A 21,646-nucleotide genomic window follows, 5' to 3' on the forward strand; every position below is an offset into this window, starting at 1 on the left:
CCAGGGCACTGCCCAGGTTGTGGGCGGGATCCCTTTCCCTCTCTCTAAAAATAAATGAATACGATATTTAAAAAAAAAAGAAAGGAAACTTGGATTAAAAAAAATGAAGTCTGGTTAGCAGGTCTCCTCTCTCAAATTAATTTTGGGCAATATAATAGAAATGTGTGGAGTATTAGGGCATTTCCAAATAGTAATAAATTATAGTTTCATCTGTGATAGGGAAAGAGAAAAAGAAAGATAGAACCCCTGGATTTATGAGATGACAAGTGGTGGGTGCGGAAATGAGGAAAAGAAACCAACAATGAAACGCGAAAGGATACTTGGCAGAGAGAAGTGACAAGACTGTGCAACTCGTCACTTCCCGCAACTCTATAGATTCGGAGGCAAGCGGCTCCAAGTGAATTAAAATGTTAAAATTTATGTCGGGTCCTCACTCATGAAAATTTTTCTCTTATGAGTTATTCCTACCAGCTGGAAACTCCGTATTTGGCACACTAAGTGAAGGCAGACATCCGCCCTCTAGTTTGCCTTACGCAGTGTCCTGTCCTCGGTCGCCCCTGGTGGCGAGCGCCTGGGGACCCGCAGGCGCACGGGCGAGTTTGGTGGGAAGGTGCAGGCAGTACAGGTGGCTGAAATGGAGGTGAGCAGCGGATACCTCCCTGTGCTTTCGCCGCTTCTGCAGCCTGGCACCAGTCTGGCTGCCCAAGAACTCGGTTTTCTACACACAGCGCTCACTTCTCTGCTTCTCTCCCTGCAGTTTCATTCAGGTGTTGCGGGTTGGGATTGGGGTGAGGCAGCTGCATTACACGGCTGTGTCCTCCGGGTTTCAGGGCAGAATTTACCTGCATTTGGAAACAAGGGGGCGCAGAAGAGTCCCGAATGTAGAATTGTCACCATTAGGCCCCCACGTTCCAAAGAGCTGAGGGAAGAGGGAAACCAGATGGCTCCCTTAAATCCCAAATAGTTTTGTTCCCTCCACCTTAGAGTCCAATCTGCTCTCGCCTAGTCCCATATATTGAACTGTCACTTTACCACCGTTTTCATAAGGTTGGAGCTCGTCTTCAAGTCCCATGGTCCCTAACCCCCAAGTGGCAGAGGGCGGGCATTCCAGAAGCAGGGATCCAGCTCATCTGCCCAAGGGCATAGTGGAAGGGACCTCTGCGGGGCTCCACGGGTGGGGTGAGGATCAGCGCTGGGTGGGAAGGGGTGGATTTACGATAGAGGAGAGAGGAACCGGCAGAAGCGCCCACACCTCCAGCTCCCAACCCAGGCTAAGAAACTGCTTGACATTCCGGTCCACACCTGATTGACAGAAGGGAGTCAAGGCCCAGGAGGCGGGTGTGGGTGTGTAGGGGCGGAGACAAAATCCAATCCGCAAGCAGAGCGGGCCAGAGGTTTCTGTCCTAGACGGTCTGGGTCGGGTGCCACCTATCCCACCAGGTTGCCCGGTGACTTCGCCGAGCCTCTCAGAGCCAGAAAAAGATTACGGAGTGTCCGCCAAGGCTGCTGACTGCAAGGAGGGGGCAGGGAAGCCAGCAGCCTGGGGCATCACTTCTCTGGCAGCTTCAGCCACAGCCGGGACTGTAACTCGTGGCTCCCTCGGGGGCTCAGTGCAGAGGTCCGCCTTACCACTCCCTCCTCCTACCCGAGAGCTGCCTCCGCCTCCTTCCTCTGCCTCCACCCTCAACCCCTAACCTGGTCTGCCTGGAGCTGGGCTGGGAGCCTTCATTTGCAGGAGCTTTGGATGTGGGCGCTGGACAAGTCCACCGCGCCTCCACCCAAGATGGACAGCCGCTACACCAGCACTGCCGGCATCGGGGACTTGAACCAGCTGAGTGCGGCCATCCCGGCCACGCGGGTGGAGGTGTCCGTCTCCTGCAGGTGAGGAAGCAGCCTTTCCCCTCCCTCCTGCCCCGGGCTGGTAGCGCTTGGCCCGCGCTCGGGATACTCCGAGGCTTTGAGCGAATGAGAAGTTGCGCGATGAGTGGCAAACACCCCAGTTGTGGGGCCCGGAGTCACCCCCGGGTCGCGAGGCGCTGAGCGGATAGCGCAAACTAGAATTGAGTGGTTTACGGGACCGAGGCTTTTTTCTTTTCTGGAAAATGCTGTAAAAGTTGGCTGGGCAGTGACTCAGCGGCGAGAACTGCTGCCACCCACTTTGCAAGCCCTTTTTACGTCCCAAACCCGAGCTGTACTGTTGACGGGAATCGTAGGGGACAGCATTGCCTAAGCGCTGAGGACCGCTGCGCACAGTGGCCCGGGACTCTCCCTACGTGGTGTGGGGAAACGTGCTCCGGCAGCTGTTGGCTCCAACCTCTGCAGCTTCCTTCCCCGCCCCCCGCCCCCTTCCTGGAACCCTCAGGCTCGCGGCTCCACCCCCTCCACTCCTCCTGGCTGTCTGCCTCACGCCTGATACACAGAGATCATGGCTCCAGCATTTTGCAGACTCTGTGTGCCTTACCTAAAATCTGGGAAGCCTCTGTTTTCTGCCAGGAAGTAGACATATTTGGGTGCTGATTACAACCTACACGGTTGCCCAAGGACTGTAAATTTCAAACACCTTTGCCTTCCGTTCTTTGGGTTCAGTTTCCCTGTAAATAAAGCAGACCAACTGCTATATGGCAGATTTTGAAGAAGTGGGCTGAAACTAACCTGATAATAGAAAGAGGAGAGAGAGAATTTGCAAATTATAATTCACTCCCTTGTTGGCAGACTTTGATCTCTCTTGTTGGAAAACTCTCTTCTCACTTGTCCACTTTTGCCCCAAGATTGTTTTTAATGCCCTCAAATCTTCCCCTTTCTCTCATTGCTAAAACTTGCCTTAAAGAAATCTAATAAACATGGGGAATCTTCCATATAAATAAGCCTTCGAAAGGCTTAATTAGCTCTCCCTGAAAAAAATATGTGTGTGTGTGTGTGTATATATGTATGTATATATACGTGTGTGTGTGAGTGTGTGTGTATCTCCCAGGACTGCTTGGTCCCTCTTACTGCTGACCTCAAACTGTGGAAACTATAATGCTGATTTTGACAGTTAAACATTAAATTGTTTTACTCTATGGCCACTGTTTTAAGTGCTTCCACAGATTTCTTTCTGTCAATTGAACAGGTGAAGCTGTCTGGAAAACTCTATTTTGACATTAATTTCTAGGCCTTTTTTTTTTCTTTTAACTCTGAAGCCAGCTTTGGATGCTAGAGGAAGGTTATTAGTATATATAGATAATACACAGTGGAAAGTCCTACATTAACTGCATTTTTAGCATTCTTATCCTCTGCTGAACATCCTACAAAGTCTGAATGCCATGTGGCCCGGATGTGGAATGGGTATAAATATTTTGTAAATTTACTGAATTTCCCTGAAGCTCTTAGGATGATTATAGTAGCTTCAGAGAAATTATACCTTAGCTGGTCTTTCTGTCAAAAGGGTCCACATTTAACCACTCTGGGTGGTTTATTATTATTATTTTTTAATTTTTATTTTTCCTGGGTGCTTGTTTGCTGTGAGTACACTGGGAATCCCGAAGTTTATTGGCTTTAAAGCACTTTGTTTCAGCTGGCTACCTTAGGTCCCAGAAATGCCCTTTTCCAGCCTTTTTCATACTACTAATTTGGTGTCTTGTTTTTAATTTTCAACTTTTCAAATAGAAAAACAAAGTTCCAAAAGAGACCCTAGTACTTATTGTACTTACATTGTTAAGAATTGAATCTTGTAATCATAGATGATGGTGTTCTTCGGGCGTTGGCATAAGAGGTCTGGTTACAGATTCTGATTTTGTGGCTTATGTTGTTACTTGGGACAACGTCTTACCTAATTTAAGCTGCCTCATCTCTAAAGTGAGGGTGATTATGGTATATATCTTATCCAGAGTGTTGTCAGAGTTTAATAAGATAACGTCTGAAAGGTGCTTATACAATGTATGTCACAAAGAAAGTGGTAAAAATGCTGTTATTATTATGATACCAGCAATAGTATTTATTTAATGAATATATTATATAATTCAGTTATGGGATTCTATAAATAGTCCTTCTCCTCTGAACTTCAAAAAACTGGTTCAAGAAGACAAGGATAGAAGCAGCCTTGAGATACCTGTACCTCTTTCTCTCTGCTCTTTGATGTGCGTGAAGAGCATATATCCTAAGATGCTTGTTGGGATTTCACTGAGCAGCAAGGCCCAACTGTAGGCCCCTCAGCCTTACAGCGGGCAAGTAGAGCAAAAAATTCCCATGCCTTTTTAATTAGAGCCCTCTGGTAATTTGCTCATACTTAACAAGCAACTCAGAAATAGAAACCCTTCTGATAACCTCTTTTCATTGTGCCCAATCTAAGACTTTTAAAAAGCTTTATGTTTTCATCTTTATTTTTAGGGAGGTGAGAAAGTCAGCAATTGAGGCTTGAAGCTAAATATAATTCCTGGAAATCATTTACTCTGTTTATTGACCACGTGTTTTAGTGTCTTTTATATGACTAGCATTATGCCATGCTCCATGAGAATGCAAGAGAAGCTCTCTGAAAATGGAAAATCCAGTTGGGAAATAAATATGACATAACATGAACCTATAGGACTAGATCCAAAGAAGTTCATGCACAGGGAGGGAACAGGTCATCATGGAACAGAGTGTCTGGAATATACTACAAAGAGGAAGTCGGGCTTGAGGGGAGACAAGACAAGACGGGCATAGTTTGTGTTAGAGAAGGGACTGTGTACATAGAGGTTTTGTAGTGGCTACAAAATTGGTGTGTTAGGATGACAAATATATGTTTCTTGCTGGATTTATGACATTCCTTCCATCCATTTATCTCTTGGATTCATTTTTCTTTATTATGTTAATTAATGGCTTTTTAAGTTAATTGGGTCACCTAATTAAAATGTCTATAGCTGATACGATACCACCTTAGAAACAGAAAATAGTATCTATAATATTCCCATTTTATTCTGAAAATGATTAATTAGAATGAGATAAAACCACTCCAGAAAATAACATACCGTAATCACCTATTTTCCTTGGAACCTTAGTTGTACTAACACATGCTTTTGATGACTTTTGTCATCTTCTCTGATTGAGAAGTTAGAATTATAAAAGTAGTGAGAGAATTCTGTTTTTGTAGACCTGTAGATTAGCTATCATATGTAAATCCTTTCGCAGCTATAATTCTAGAATGTTGACAAAACTAATTTTAAACATTGATATCTAAGGAAGAGTACAAAGTGGGAATTTATTGAACACTTATTTTGTGCTAGACATTCTAAAAAGTTCTTCTTGGCCTGGCCATACCTCTTCTGTCTAGTTTCCAGGTACTCCTCACATGTGCTCTGTGACTGAACATAGTCTAACAAACATGTGCTTACTGTGTCTAAAACTTGTCCCAGATCAATGTGGCTGCAAAACACAAATAAGAGGCACTGTTGTCCTCTTTAGTACTCGGTTACTGTTATCCCAAAGCACAAATAAGATGCACTGTTATCCTCTTTAGTACTGGGGTACTGTTATCCCAAAGCACAATAAGAGGTATTGTTATCCTCTTTAGTACTGGGGTACTGTTGTCCCAAAACACAAATAAGAGGCACTGTTATCCCCCTTAGTACTGGGGTACTGTTGTCCCAAAGCACAAATAAGAGGCACTGTTATTCTCTTTAGTGCTGGGGTACTGTTATCCCAAAGCATGTGCTGTTGTCCTAGTGAATCAAATCTTTCCTGGCTACTTGACCATGCCCATGCTGCTGTCTCTGCCCTGAATGTTTCTTCCGCCCTGCTCCTCCTTTTCTTGATTAGCCTGTGCTCTTTCAAGACTCAGGCCAGACATCATTTTCTCTTATGACTCCCCTCCATGCTGGATTTTGCTGTTTTCCCAACACAGCTGGGATGTAGCAGTATCGTAGTGCTGGGGAGAAAAAAATTTCCTCTACACTTCAAGGTGCTCCTGGCTGGTTTACTTGGTTTTCAGAGTTTCTCCCAAGTCTGCTGTTTCTTAAAATTAAATAGCCTAAAATAATCACTATCCCCCCGAAAGGCATATTTTGGGGTGACACTTATAATTGCTTCAGTGGTTGCATTAGAATTCTTAGTCTCTGTTTTCTCCTTGAGGATAAGTTTTCTCTCTTTTGTGTCCATGTTGTTGGGGGTGAGAACATCCAAACCTGTAGAGAATTTTTATAGGAATTTATTTGAGCCAAACAGGTTATGCCTGGAAGCAAGATCTCAACAGAATGAAAAGAACTGTTTCTCAGAACTACAGTTTGAAGTTTCTTTTATGCTTTTGGGATTAAGGAGGGGACATAAAGAAGATTATGTAAAGATGGGAGAATGCAAGGTGGGGATTGGATTACAGGAGAGTCAAGATTAGGTGCTCTGTTGAGGGTGATTATGCCTCCTGGGGGTCTGAAAGGGGCATTTCAGAGGTGTGTTAACCTAGATGCCTGGAAACAACGGACAGGGCTCATTTAAGGAAAAGATAAACCAGCTAGTAGAGCATTTATATGTAGGCCTGGGCATGGCTACCCACCATGACCTACCCAGTTAGGAAATTTATGATTATTCACCCTGTGAGGTTACTTTCTATCAGTGGACTTGTCAAGTTTTATTACAGAACCCTTTTTTCATCCACAAAACAGTATGAGATTGGCACAGAATATGTAGTCGATAAATGCGGGGTGCTGTATTCTCTGAATAAATCGTCTGGCATGGGGAAGGCACTTTGCCTGTTCAAAGACAGATTCTTAGGCTTCCACACCAGATCTATTGAATCAAAATCTCTAGGTTCACCACATACTAGTTATTCATGTTAAACTTTTTAATCAATTACTTTGATGAGGACATGACTCTGTGACTATAGTCACTTGACCTGGATTAGCAATACCTGCCCTGCTGAAGTATTAAGATGACACTTGTTAATGGTGTGCCGGAGCTGGCGGAAATGGGATTGAGACAGGAATTTGCATGTCAGTTGTTAAACAAAGTGATTATTAAAAATTAGATATGTAAACCTAAAATTTAATGAATCACATTTTAAGAGAAAGTTGAGACATACCTGAAAGTTATTACTTTTAATTATTCTGCCCTGATCCATGCTCTCTTTTTAGTCTGTGTGGTGAAAATGTGCAGTTGGGTGCTACTGTTCGTCTATTCTCAATCCATGTTCGCGGACTTTACATTGGTAGCTTGAAGTTGGCCGTGGTGGGAATAGTCACCCGTGGCACGATGCAAACACTGCACCTCAGGGCTTGATTAATGTTTTGTTATTGTCAGCATTTAAGACATTCTGTGGGGATCAATTAACGCTATGGAATTTATAAATATTATATATATTACTATTATTTATGAATTGTAAACTTTACAATTATGTCAACACACACACATACATACATGCATTTACTTCTTTTGGAGAGCTTATTGTTAAACATATACTTTCTTTCACATCATTGTTTATAGGCCTTTGGTAAAAGATAAAGCATTATACAAAGGAAAAAAATCGTTGCTGTTAGACTGTTGCTGTTAGAAATGATAGTGTCAAGTTCAGCACTGTCCTTGTTCTTGCTTCTCTGCTGGGGTGATTGGGGTTCTGTGATTTCTATAATCCGTGAAAGGTTGTGACAGCCTGGAAGCATATTGTGAATGAAACAGGAAGATGATTGGAATTTTTGTGTGCTTTTTACTTTCTTCTCCTTTTCATATGGTCCTCTCCACATCTTCGTTATTCTCTAACTTCAAAGACTTTTTGTTTGTTTCTCCACCCACTGGTGGCGTGTACCTCACAAGTGTACGTGTCACAGTTCCGGTTACACTTAGTGATGAACTTACCATGTGGGGAAGCCAATTCCGATTCCAAAAGAGAGAATCTGATTAGTCCGGTGGGAATCGGCCCAGTTGGAAGCAGATGCCTGCTCCGTTCTGGTTCCCTGTGGTGAAAGAGAATCAGAGCGCTGGCTCCGCCCCAGACCACATGGGTTTATCCCGTCCACACTTCACCCTTCTTAGTCAGACAGTTTGAAGTTAGCATGTAAATAGGTTTTCCGATGATGTTGGTAGGGGATAACTTCTGTTTCTGTAAGCTAGGGAAACAGAATTCCTGTTAGCTTGTTAATGAAGGAGATAGCAGGTTAACGGAGGGTCAAGGTACGGCATGCCCATAACCTGGTTCTTCTGGTTTTGCAGTTCCTGAGGTCTTGTTAAAGAATGTAGTCATCTCACAGTGCTTTTTGGAGGGTCACATTTTATGGTTTTTGTTTGTTTGTTTTTGTTTTTAGCTTCAGGGTTTTAGGAAAATTTGTTCTAGGGGTATTTCTGGACAGTGATTTTGAAATCACAGTGCGGGAGTTGCCGAGGTATATCTTAGGAGAGAAAAGGCTTACTGTGTTGTTCTGCCAGTATTTGGGGTTATTCTGCATTCTGAAAGAACCCTAGGATGTGGAGGGGTGTTCTAAAAGAATCCTAGGATGTGGAGAATGGGAATCTAGAAGCAATTCACAAAGCAAGACCCCCCACAGAATAGGGTGCTAGTGGCTGTACTGTTTTAGTTACATTATTTGTGGCATAAGAGGCAGAAGCCTGCATTCCCTATTTGAGTGTACTCAGGGCAGGGAAGAAAAACAGTTTCTCTCAAAGGGGTTTCATTCAGTTGTTAGCCTGTTTGATACTAGTAACATTTGCTTATGAGAGCCAGTTTTATTAGCCTCAAAGTGTATAGGTGTGGAACTAGGCCAGCTGTACCACTACTAGCTGTGAAACCTTGGAAAGTGACTTTATCTCTCTGTTCCTCAATTTTCTCATCTGTAAAGTGGGGAGAATAGTAGACCCTATCTCTTATATTTGTTTTGAAGGTTAAATAAGTTAATATGTCTACATGAGTTAAAACACTACTTTCCACATTAGGTAAGTACTCAGTTATTACAAATTGATTTAACCACAAAATAAAAACCACTCACTATTTCATCATACTATGAGTATTTAGTTCATTTCTCTTATTTATAACATCACCTTTATAGTCCCTCTCACTTCATCGTGTGTGTATACGATGAGGTCTGTCCAGAAGGTACCCAGCCATGTACTATGGAAAAGAGACATTTATTGAAGATACAAGATACAAGAAACATTGTACATCGGACAATGACACCTCAGTCCCCTTCAAAGTAGGCACCTGGGGACTTTGCACAGTTCTCTCAATCTCCATCAGCTGCCCCCTTGTATTTTCCTGAATCTCATTGACGGTCTGGTCTGAAACCTCTTCCCTCTCCAAGGTGATTTTAGTTTTGGGAAAAGCCACAGGTTGCAGGGCACCAAATCTGGGCTGTAAGGGGGGTGAATTACCTGGGTGATTTGATGTTTCACAAAAAAAGTCTGCATGCGACATGATGCATGAGTGGGCGCATTGTCATGATGAAGCTGCCAATCATCAGTTGCCCTTAGCTACAGCCTTCTGAATCACCCGAATAGTTTCCGCAGAGAAATGTTCAAACTTAATGCAAAATTTGATGCAGATCCGTTGTTCTACACACTCAGTTACTTTGAATGTAATGGCCACACAGTACACATGCTCTTTCAATGACGTCTACTGCCCCCACTGACCAGTAGAGTGAAGTCATCATTGTTCATGCATGCGCATTCCAGTCCACTCTCCTTGGCTGCCAGGTTACATCAATGTCGTGTGAACTGATCTTGTGATATTAACAATGGCTGGACTTTTTCTGGACAGATTTTGTATGTTCACATATATTATATAATGAAATTATACTATATTCTACACAATTTATATTCTCTCAACTTTTCTGTCAATATTATATCATGTAGAAGCTGCTGTCATAGTTTTTGAAAATATAACCTTCCCTGACTGTGTAACAGTCTATTATATTGGTATACTGTATTTATTTAACTTATCTCTTATTTTCCATAGTTTATTTCAGATAGTAAATATTCAAAATAATGCCACAGGCGAGCAATGTTATTCACCAACACTTGACAACTCCTATGATTCCCCTGCCCCCACCCCCAAATTGGGGATAGTTTTCTAGAGCTGAAGTAATTAAAAAGCTACCTTCTTAAGGGGATTCTAATACCTTGTTTTGGTTACTTCTCCCCTACTCCTCTTTAGCAGAGTCAAGTCTAAACTACTGGCTGTGCCTTTCTAAATACTTATATTCCCATGAGCAACTTGCATGTAGAGATTAACGAGAATTGAGGGCAGCAGAGTGTAGCAGCAAGAACATGGAATTAGGAGTCAGACAGATAGATGTCTTTAAGTCCTATTTTTATCCCTTTTTGGAATGTTATTTTGGGGAACTTATCTCAACTTTTGGAATCTCATTTTCTAATCAGTAATATGGAAATGATCAAAAAAAACAAATTTATAAGATTATTGGAGAAGTGGATGAAATAAAGTCTACAAAGTTCCCAGCACCACGCCTATGACAAAAAGTACTTACTAGTAGCTGTTAGTCTTCTCTCATTTTCTTTTGGGTATATTGCTGTGTGGCAAATAGCAATACAAAAGAGAGGGTACTTGTACTTTAGGAAAATTTACCATCAATCTGGAGAGTCATAGAGACATGACCTGCAAGGTGACAATTTTAAAGCTGCATGTTAAAGACCATATGTCATAGCCCAGGCTAAATACAACCTATATCCAGAGGAGGTGTCGAATAGAACAGTGACCAGAGAGTGTGGATTTGAAAATGCATACTCAACTTCCACAGATTCCACCCCGTGGCTTCCCCACTCCCGCACACACAGATCTAATGGGACCTAATGGGAATTGATAGAAAGGAGGCTGTGTTTAACAACAAAGTTTGGGAATGAGAGCACATTCTAGCAATTCTTACATGTGATCAATAAAATCTATGGGCTGACATTTAGACTGCTCTTTCCTGTTGGGCATGTGATAAAAGATATTGAAGTAGATGACAACCTAGGCCAAAGGAGAGCAAGAATTTATTGCCGATAATAAAATAAGGTATATTTAAAAGGTGCCTTGCTGCACCTTTTAATATTTGCTGCACCTGTTAATATTTGCCTTTATATTTTCAACCTCGTGATAGCCGTCAGTGTTGATGCCTCGTCAGCCAGGGACGTTAGCCATCCGGCATTCTTTTTCAAATTGTGGGATGTTTTGTCAAGTTTGTTCTATAAAGAACAACACTCCAAACCTCCTGAGGGAATTATCAGTTTTCTTCCTGAAACTCTGAAGAAACAAAATATCATTGATAATCCCTGGGAAATATTTTTATTTTTCAGACAGTAAAACTATTCAAATATAAAAGCTGTACTAATAAGGCCAAGAAAGATAAAAGCGTTGGACATTTGCTGTATATTTTACTTAAGTTAATGTCAAAGTCTAAATATGTGAACCAGTGTGTAAAGCACTTACATACTCATTCACTCCTCCTTTCAACAGTTCTGTAAAACAGATGATGTTATGTCCTATTCTATAGTTGAAAAGATTGGGATTCAGAGAGAGTGTGTAAGTAATTTGGCGTAAGTCTTCCATCTAGGAGGTAGCAGGGTTGAGTTCCTGATCAGTAAGAACCAAGGTTGAGTCCCTAATCCTTAGAACCAGTATGTCTAGTCCTAGGATGTATGCTGCTGACAACTAGCCATATTCTGTCACTTTTCTATAAGTTATTTTAGGCTTTAAGGGTGGGGCTCATTCCTATCCACGCCCAGGTGCTGGTGACTGAAGAGAAATTACAAAGCGGAGAGACACAATTATACTAGGTGATATTAGCACTATCACTGAGGAGAATATGAAATTCTTTGGTGTTTTTTTGTCCCCAATTGGTGAGAGCTGTGAATAGAACAATTGAGATGAGTGGCATGAATGTTAACCATTTGATGTTTAGTTTCCAAGTATTGATTCTCGTCTTTTAATCTGCTGCTGAGTTACCTAATGAAGCTGTGGGAAATTAAATAATGAGAGGACTGTTTAACTGGAAATCAGCAGGCAGGATAAGATGAAAACTAAATGCCGGAGAAAGGTAATGGACTGGGCAAATTAAAAAAATAGAGAAAATTAATTGGACTGACTCTGTGACATTCATATTTGTTGCTAGAGTTGAAAATTGATCTCAAGCCCTATTATTTCAATCCACTGCTGAATAATGAGGACGTCACCAATCAGCTTGCAAGCTTTTTAATAATAATTTCAGGGTTTCCCTTCAAATATGTTCAAGTATGTTCATACGATAAATGTGTTCTTCAGAATCCCAATGTAAATAAAATAATTACTTAGGTATTGAAAATGTCACTACAGTATGCTATGTGAATTGTGACATGACTTTGTAAAAGACAATATTTTTTACTTTGTTAATTAGCTTCTTTCTCTCTCTGAATATATATGTATGTATATATGTATGTGTATATCCATAAAAAACAAATAACATTAATTTTCTTAAAAACAATCACATATGTCAGAGAGTATGGTATCAACCAGATATGATTATAATTGCCACAACTGGTTGAAACCAACACTTTTCTCAACCTTACTTAGCATAATAGTGGTTTTAAAATCACTTTGAGAAATTTGTTTCTCACTGCCCACAGATCCTTGTTATTGTATCATCTCAATGTGTATAATTCTGTGAGCATTCTTACAAACAGCCTTTTAAAAAAAAAATCTAAATGTACTCCTGTAAAGGGAACATCACATTATTTGTGGTTTTCTCCTTAACTGAAAGCTCAGTCATTCTTTGATGTCTCAGTAGGTCTTTATGTTTCCTGGCTGTAAAGCAAAGACTAAGAGAGAGCTAGTGAAGAGAAAGCAAATGAGTGAGACTAAGTGATACCTGAGAACTATACAGAACAATAACTTTATCTGTGAATCCCATTTAAATGACCTATTTTAGACGTAGCATAGTATCTGACTTATTTTGATATCTGAACTTTCAAACTAATTGCAGAAGCAGCAATATTAGAAATTTGATTGCACTTGATATTTACGCCAGTGTTTCATCCAAAACCTCTTTGCAGGTATTGGGAAAAGGAGACATAGTATTAAGTTGTTAGTGAATGTTTGTATTAGTCATTAACTTAAATTAGTGAATTTAAAAACTATTTTTGGAGAGAAGTTTGAAGTATACTAGCTAAAAGATGATTGATTTTTTCAACTCAAGGTTTGTCTCTCATAATTTCAATGAAATGGTTTCATATTCTTTGTTTTAATCTCATCATTTAGTCATTCAAATGACATTTATTTGACTTCTCCCTTCCTTATAAAACATGCCAGCAAAGCAGTGTGGACACCCGAGGTGTCAGTCTGTTTCTGACACTGGCTCTGGGACCTTAACAATCCCTCCGCTCTCTGGGCGTTCCTATGAAAGGTGTGTCTCTGGTCCAGATGACCTGAGATGCCCTCACAGCTCGTGAGAAGCAGCACCTTGAAGTAAATTGTAAAAATGTTCTTGTTAAGGAAAATTTGTGATGGTCAATACACATTTGAAAACTTAGGTCCTTCTAGTGTCTGAGTTTTTTAAAGGGTATTAAGGTAGATTCTTTCTAATGCCAACCACTTCCTACTTTAAAGTCCTCATTTCACTTAATATTCTCCCAAAGAGATGTCAAATATGTTCTGCTGTTACTGTTCAAGTTTTTCCTCTCAGGAAGGATCTGTAGCCAGCTAGCTTTCTTCTCCATGAAAATAAACGTTTGCTATTAGTAGGTATCTGTGCCTCGCTTGCCATTTACTTTTGGAATTTGTTACTTTTTTGTTTTCACCATTTATATCTCTGTGGCCTAGAGTTTATAATGGAGATGGCAGATGGGCTGCATCCTGTGTGAAGTGATTAGTTGTTACTAAGTGCTGGCTTCCTGAGGTAGTACCTGGGAGAATTCTTAAGGGACATCTGGGCTTTGTGGGAAAGAGTGTTATAGTCGACTTTTGAAATAAAGTAAACCAATACTATGTGGCGTGTGTGCTGTTAATTTTCATTGTTACAATCTTTAATTTACTTACAGTGACTGATGACGAGTCACTGACACTTGTACTCATATCTTGAGTGCTTCCTTTCCATTCCTGCTGCCATCATTCTTACCCAGGAATTTGCTCCTTTTCCCCAGACTATGAGCATATTCTCTGTGACTTCAGAATTCTCTTCCTTGGTCTGTCCTTCACTTGTTGTATAGTTAACATCCTACACGAAGGTTGAATTGTGTGATTTTCCTTTTGCAGAAACTTTCAATGTTTCCCCTCAGTAAGGTGCTCAGGAATGTGATGGTCAGGGTCTTTCCCCATCCGGCCCAGACAGCCACCTCCAGGCTCCTCTCAGACGTGGACCGGAGGCCAGTTGGAGTATGTGGCTAATCTCCAAGTCTCTCCTGTGGACTCTCACTTCCCACCATTGTTGAGCCTCTCTTGAACTGGAATTAATTGTTTCTTTTTTGAGTTCCCACACCACAATTTTTGTGCTTTTATTTTATTCTGCTTATAATTATTTAGGTTTTTGCATGTCTGTCTCTATCTCCCCTACCAACTCTGAGAGGGCCTATTTTTTTTTTTATCATTGATTTTCATAAAATCTTACTGTGTGCTGTCCACGTAGGAGGTTTTCAATAAATATTTGTTGCCTGATGGGCAGATTGGAAGAATGAATCTGTATACTCATGATTTGTTTATGTCTGTACCCTTAAAAATATTAGTTTATATACAGAGTATTGAAATTACTTTTCCAGTGCAATTTCATAAAACATGTTTTTACCTTAGTTTATAAACTAAGACTTACTAAACTAGTTTATATAAAGTTTTATTTGAAGAATTGAGGAACAAATAAGTAATTGCAAATTAACTTTGTCTCCAAGCAGAGCAAAGAGTGTTACAAGTGGACATTTAGGGCTTTCTTATTACTGACAGACAATTTGCTTATTTAATCTCTGATCAATAATATGCAAAAAGAGAGAGAGAGAAGAACTAGAATTTGTATGTATGATATCCTAAATAACGTATCTACATAGGGACCTAAATGAACACATCTTTAACCGAATGAAGATTTTTGTCTTGGGAAAGATGTTTTTAATAAATTACTTGGTGGGCTGAACTGATAAAGTGCAACAGGATGTGATGCTTCCACTTGGGAATAATCTTCTTCTTCGTAATAAGAGCTGTTTGGTGGCCTCGCCTCTGTAAGAAGCAATAGGTACTTATCAGCTAATGCTTTCCTTGTGTATTTGCTTCACCAATTTTAATTTTGTGCCACAAAGTGGTAAAACAAAATTTTAGAAAAGTTTAAATTCAACTAAAACAAAGTGTCGAGAATGGGAAGATGGAAGAGGAAATAATGCTTTCTGTGCAAGAAAAGAAAAGAAAACCAAACCCAGATCTTGTGTTCATGTGCGCAGGTAAAAAATGACCGTGTTTATTTAAGTCACTACCCACAACTCACATCATTTCTGACGCTTGTCTGGTGTAAGGATTGTTGGATTGCCTAAATAATTTCCTAAGTGCTTGTAACACAGCTGAAGTATCTAAGTGCTCAGTCGACATGTTTAACCTAAAATGTCGTCCTGCCTATTATATCAGATCTTTCCAGAGACACTGACCTCAATAGTGGGTCTAACTGTAACATTAGACAAAAACAAAATTAAAAAGCCTGTGTTTCAATGAGGACAATGAATGGATGAATTAGTTTAATACGTGCTGCTGTTTGATGAACATTTCCAGCGCACATAGGATATGCTGGGATTTAAAGAATGAAATTATTATGTGGTTGTGTCGCTTTCGTTTTAAGGGCACGGTCGAAACCAGGTATTCTAAACCAGGGTCACGGTCATCAGAATTGCTTCAGAGAGTTTTCAAACTGTGTATGGGCAGTCCTGAAATTCCAGTTTGCTACCCTACAGGGAATAAGTAAGTGGTCCCCACCATTTTCTCTGTGGCCCCAGTACCCAAGTAGACTTTCTGCCAGTTGAGTCTCACACGCTGACCCTCTCCCTCTGTCACTTCTGCGTTATCTCTTTCACACGACCGGCCACTCTGCTTGTGACTGGGTCCAGGCCTGTCGGACTCCGCGGAGACCACGGCATGGGTTTGTCCACCCTCCCAACTTCCCATCCTGCTCTGGGCAGCCTTCTCCCTGCTTTCGATGCTGTGTGTGTTCAAAAGGGGAAAATAGCACCGTACTCCTGCTCTCTTGTAAAAAAAAAAAAACCCTTTAACTGCCTGTGCAGTAAGTCTGACCTGGCTTTTCAAGCCTCGTCTCTTTCTCTCCAAGCCGCAACCCCCGCCCCCCCCGCCCCCCCCCCGCCCCCCCGCCCCCCCCCCCGCCCCCCCCGCCCCCCCCCCGCCCCCCCCCCCGCCCCCCCCCCCGCCCCCCCCCCCCCCCCCGGCCCTCTCCCACCGCTGTCTCCAAAACACTACGCCCTACCAGGCTGCTTGCATTTCCTGAGAGAATCATGGTACTCACGCCTCGGTTCTTGTGGGAATAATTTTGCTTCATGTTGTTATCCTACTGGACGGCCTCTGCTCATAGTTCAAGCTTCACGCTCACTATAAACAAAGACTGTCTGATTCTTCAGATAGAATTGACTACCCCTCCTTTTATGAAATCTGTAGTGAATTTGTTAACATTTCCATATTTTGCTGTACATATTTGTTTACAAATCTGTTCCATTAGTGGAATATAACTAATCTAGGACCAGAGTCCATGTGTTCATATCACAGTCTTAACAGCAAACCCTTTTCCTATCACTTAGTAGCTAAGTGTTTGTTGAGTGAATATTTGAAGGTATTACGCAATTAATAAATTACAAATTCCCATTGGACAGAAACTGTGTCTTGTTCATCTTTGCTTCTATTTTGTATCTAATCCAATGTTTTGCATATAGAAAGTGTCTAATAATTATTTATTCAATGTATAGTTGATAAAAGGACAGTTGAACATCTCAGAAATTTGAACATAACTAGAAGACATAAATGCAGGAAGGAGTGTAATATTAATTGACTTGAAAAAAAATCAATTGTATAAAGGCAGGATGAGGGAGGCATGAATGAACAATTGTCTACTTGTATTTCACTGTGATTTTTTAGGATTTGTAGAACTACATGTACAATGGGTTCATAGTTGCTACTGAGGGGTTTTTTGTTTTTGTTTTTTTTGGACCTAGATGAGTATTTTTGAGTCAGGGACAAATTCCTGCTCTAATCATTTGTGACAAGGATAACAGATGCATACTAGAGGACTGTTTTCAGTCTCTCTGTTTCAGCTGGGTGGTCATTTATGCTTACAAACAAATTTTCTTCCCAGATTAATTCCTTGTGTTTAAATTGTACTATTCATTCTGCAAAGCTCAGATCTCTCTTAAAGACATTTGAATTGTTCAGTGGTTTGTGATCCAAAGAAATTACAGAAAATGTTACTTAAAATATGGAGGCCAAAACCAAACCAAACCCTGCCAACCTAGCCTGCCTTTATAGGCATATTGTTTTTCTCATTGGCATAGCTGTGTACTGACTGATTAATCTTAGAGGGAGCTGAATCAAGACAATCCTGCTTATAGATAAAGATTGATATAGAAGCAGTATATTTATTGTTCAACAGCTAATCGAGAAACAGAAAACCTAGTAATGTGACCAGTGTATTTTGGGAGTGGTGCTTGGAAAGTAGCAACATCTGAGCTGATATTGGGGACAGAGTAGTGTTAACTTTCAGCTTTCACTTTGGGGCAGACCTATCAGAATCATCAGCTCATAGTTTTTGGACAAGTGTTTGCCACCTACAAATATCATGCATTGACTCTGGGAGAAGTAATAAATCCCGACAGACTGCTGATCTGGCTAATTGTTCAAAATATGTGCAAGCTCATTGCCCACCCCTCTGTTAGCAAGTGAACTAAAAGTGGTTCCTGCTTTTAGAGTAGGCGGGAGGAAGGATTGAGGAAAATGATGATACACAATCTCAAGTGTTGTAACATAACTAGTGTAATGGTGTAATATATTAAGGAGCAGAGTACACGTTTAGAGATGGAAACATCTGGATTTAGAAGGCAGCTCATATATTACCAAGTATGAGAGTTCAGGTAAAAAAAGTTAATCTCTCTGTGCTTTGGTTTATAAATGAAGATAGAAACTCCTTCTCATATAGTTGCTATGGGGATTGTATGCTATGACATCATGATAAAGTATTTAGAAAGTTCCTGTCCCTTAGCAAGGAACTCTTATTTTTATACAGGCATTCAACAGAAACCGCTGAAAAGCAGTGGACCCACGTCGTGACGATCGTGCAGGCTCTCTAAAAGATAGTATACTTGTCGCAAAAGGGCTACGTGCTCATTGTAAAAACACACAAAGAACCAAGACAGGCAACACTGAAAAAGACAAAGGGGAACGTTCAGGTCATCCCAAATTCAACCCGGTGGTAGATCGTACCAACCAGATATCTCTCTCCGCATATTTAGTTATATATAAAAGGCACGTATCATTTATATCCATATGTTGATAACCACACAAGAGGGACAGTTTTTTTCCTTGAACATCCCATCTTCAGGAATTCATACTGGAACCTGGCTTCCTGTCTGCTAGCCTGGTGCTGCCTGCCTCGGGGCAGGAACTCCAGTGCACCCCTCTGAGCAAATGACCTCAGCTGCCACCCCAGGAAATCCCTCCTGCTTTCTCTGCTGCATCCACAGAGCCTTCATTGTTAAAATGTCGGTGTTGCGTGCCACAGGGAAGTCGCAGTAACGCCCCTTTGCTGCGGGGCCTGCCCTGTGGTCTTGCTGCCTGCTATCCCTGCAGCCCTGCCCCTTGCCTCACGGTGCTGGCTTCTGTTGATTTACCATCACTTCTGTTCTGTTCTTGTTTAGTTCTTCCCATAGGTCAGTTATGTTTCTGACTCTGGGCTCCATTGAACATCTGCAAATTTTCATCATAAATTTCTTTAATGTCACCAGAATATTGTTGCATCTGCCTTAAGTTGCTGTTCCTAAAAGCACAGAGGATTTGAACTTGATTACGTTTGTGGAGCATATTGCACGACTGTTTTGAGTCCCTGTTGGCAGAATTTTGTCCTTGACTTGCTTTCACGGTAACATGGGGTACTGGAGCGAGGTTATAATTAGAGAGAGCTGCACAGCCCTCACACACTTCAGCAATTGAAGACAACAGACAACTACTGAAATGTATGAATTGGACAGGACAGGTATTAACTGTCGAGACCCAGAAAATTATTGACTCATATATTCATCATGCCTCCAATCACTGTACTGAATTATCTTACTAATGTTGAAATATTTTATTAGTTAGTTTTCTTATTTTTTTCTAGGTACAAAATTAAATCTTCTGCAAGTAGTAATTAAATTTTTCTCTTTACATTATATCATTTTTATTTTATATTTTATTTCCTGGAACTTCCAAAGTGATGCTGAATGATGACATTATCTGCAGTTCATTTCATTTCATTCTCAACAATATAGCCAGTCAATATAACAAATACAAAAATCAGAGTTAAAAATTAATCAAAAATTTACGGAAATGCACTGTGACCATATACTCTGCTTGTGATTTTGGCCACTTTATTTAACCTCTCTGCATTGTATTATCTCATCTGGGAAATGTATTCTGATCATAATTGCTACTTGCTAGGATTATGGTGAGGGTTAAATGAAATGATTTTTTAGAGTGTTGAGCTCCGTGCCTGGTACCTGGTCCAGTAAGTGAATAGTAGGTGCAGAACTTGTGATATAGTTTCCTGTTGGTTATGGTGGGACACACAGAAAGAGAGCAATTAGTTCTACCTGCCCAGGGCACGGCAGTGGGGAGACGGTGAAAGAGGTTCACACTTCGCAGAAGGAACGAGTTTGATGAGGAAATTTCAGCAGCAGAGTCTGTATGATATGTGGCGTGGATGGAGGTGCAGCTGGAGGTAAAGCTGGGGTTAGAATGTGGCAGATGTGTTTAGTGCTGTATTAAGGAGTTTGGAGTTTCTGGTGGTAGTGGGTTTTATACAAGGGAGCCCTTTGGTCAGGTTTTACTGTAGAAAACTTTTCTCTTGGAGGCATCTTCATAAATGAACTGGGAGACAGGATGCAGGAAGGCCAGATAAGGGCTGTAAGGTCTGGGAAGTAGATGGGACTTGGAATCAGAAGCCACAGTAGGGGATGCATTAAGAGAGAGGGAGAGAGGAAGGGGAGGATGACTTGGTTCTCCCTTGGAAGACAAGTGGGTCAGACAGTGTTGCTCTATTAGTTTCCTGTGGTGGTTGTGACAAATCATCACACATTTGTTGGTTTAAAACAGCAGAACTTTATTCTCTGACAGTGCTGGAGACCAGAAGTCTGAAATCAGTATCGCTTGGCTGAAATGAAGGTGTTGGGTGGCCCACTCTCCCTCTGGAAGCTCTGGTGGAGAATCCACCCGTTCCTCGTCTTTTACAGCTGTTGGTGGCTGCTGGCGTACTTCAGCTTGTGGCCGGACAGCTTCAGTCATCAACGGCAGAGTCTAGAATCTCATTCAGCCCTGTTCACATTGGCTTTTCCTCTCTTTGTGTCAAATCTCCCTTTGTCGTCTTCTTATCAGGACATATATGACTGTGTGTAGGGCCCACTCATATAGCCCGGGATAATATCATCTCTCATTTCAGGGTCTGTTATTTAATCATATCTTTAAAGACATACCTCCTCCCCCCCTCAAAAAATGATATTTATAGGTTCCAGGGATTAGGACCTAATATGTTTTGGGGGGGGGGCATCATTCTGCCCTCCACAGTTGCCACGTCACTGAGACAGGATATAGAGGAGCTAGAACATGGAGGAAAAGATGGTGAGATTAGTTTTGTATGTATGTTTTAGATTTTTAAGAAGACCATATTCTGTTCTTAGTCTCTTTATTCTGCTCAATTTTGTTAACATAAATGTTACATTTCTCCTCTTCAGCTGAAATCAGGGACTGCTCCTGTACCTTTGTTTTAAATGTAACAATAGTTGAAACCAGTGGGTTCTGCTATTTACCTTAGTTCAGGAAAATCAGAGCTCTGACACGTCAGATTTTTTAAAAAACCTTGGTTTCCTTTGAAGTAATTTTTAAGAACATCAGTCATAGGTGAATACCTCAGGAGAATCATGAACGTTTTCATTGTTAATTACCTTCCCTTCAAGTTTCCTTTAGTATCTAAACCAAATTCAACCCATGCAAAGGTTGAAACTGTTATTTTTATCGCTGACATTTTTAGCTCAATAGTACTAATGAATAAATACTTTAAATAACTCATTTCAGCAAAAAGTGAGACTATCTTAAAGTTTATTTTATTCTTAGTTCTTGTGGGGTAACATGTACCATGTACCACACATATACCATGTATGGTGAGGTTCTATGTGTGTGCTCGGGTATGAGAGGAAGCTATTGAGGTGAATTTTAGTTTATTTGCACAACTTCAAATCTGAAAGTCTATTCTTCTTTTCTTGAAAGCCAGATAATCTTAAGTGCTTCCCAATGACTCCATCCTTCAGAATTACTTGGTATCTTAGATGCTGGCTGACTCTGAGTTTTCAGTAAGCTTCCATTTCAAATACTTTATTCTTTTCATTTTAAAGCTTTACTTTTCACCTGTGCACAGTGTTTCCCCTTGCGGCAGAAATTGTAGTTTCAGGAAAAATATTTTTTCCTTAAATGTGTATGCTAACTTTCTAGAGGTCATGTTTATTTAATGAATAAAATAATGAATAAATGAAGGGATTAAAT

At 40.8% G+C, this 21,646-nt stretch overlaps 1 protein-coding gene across 1 annotated transcript in view; it reads left to right on the forward strand.

Annotated features, from left to right (window-relative positions):
* Window positions 1–1,367: 1,367 nt before the first annotated feature.
* CPNE8 (copine 8) overlaps window positions 1,368–21,646 on the forward strand; it is a 170,923-nt gene continuing 150,644 nt past the window's right edge. Inside the window, exon 1 of the mRNA XM_024575726.4 lies at window positions 1,368–1,881. Within this exon, the coding sequence (XP_024431494.1) occupies window positions 1,745–1,881 (137 nt within the window). The 5' untranslated portion in view covers window positions 1,368–1,744. The remainder of the gene's footprint in view (window positions 1,882–21,646) is intronic.

Source organism: Desmodus rotundus, chromosome 3 (genome assembly GCF_022682495.2).
Source record: "Desmodus rotundus isolate HL8 chromosome 3, HLdesRot8A.1, whole genome shotgun sequence".
In the NCBI taxonomy this organism is placed as follows: domain Eukaryota; kingdom Metazoa; phylum Chordata; class Mammalia; order Chiroptera; family Phyllostomidae; genus Desmodus; species Desmodus rotundus.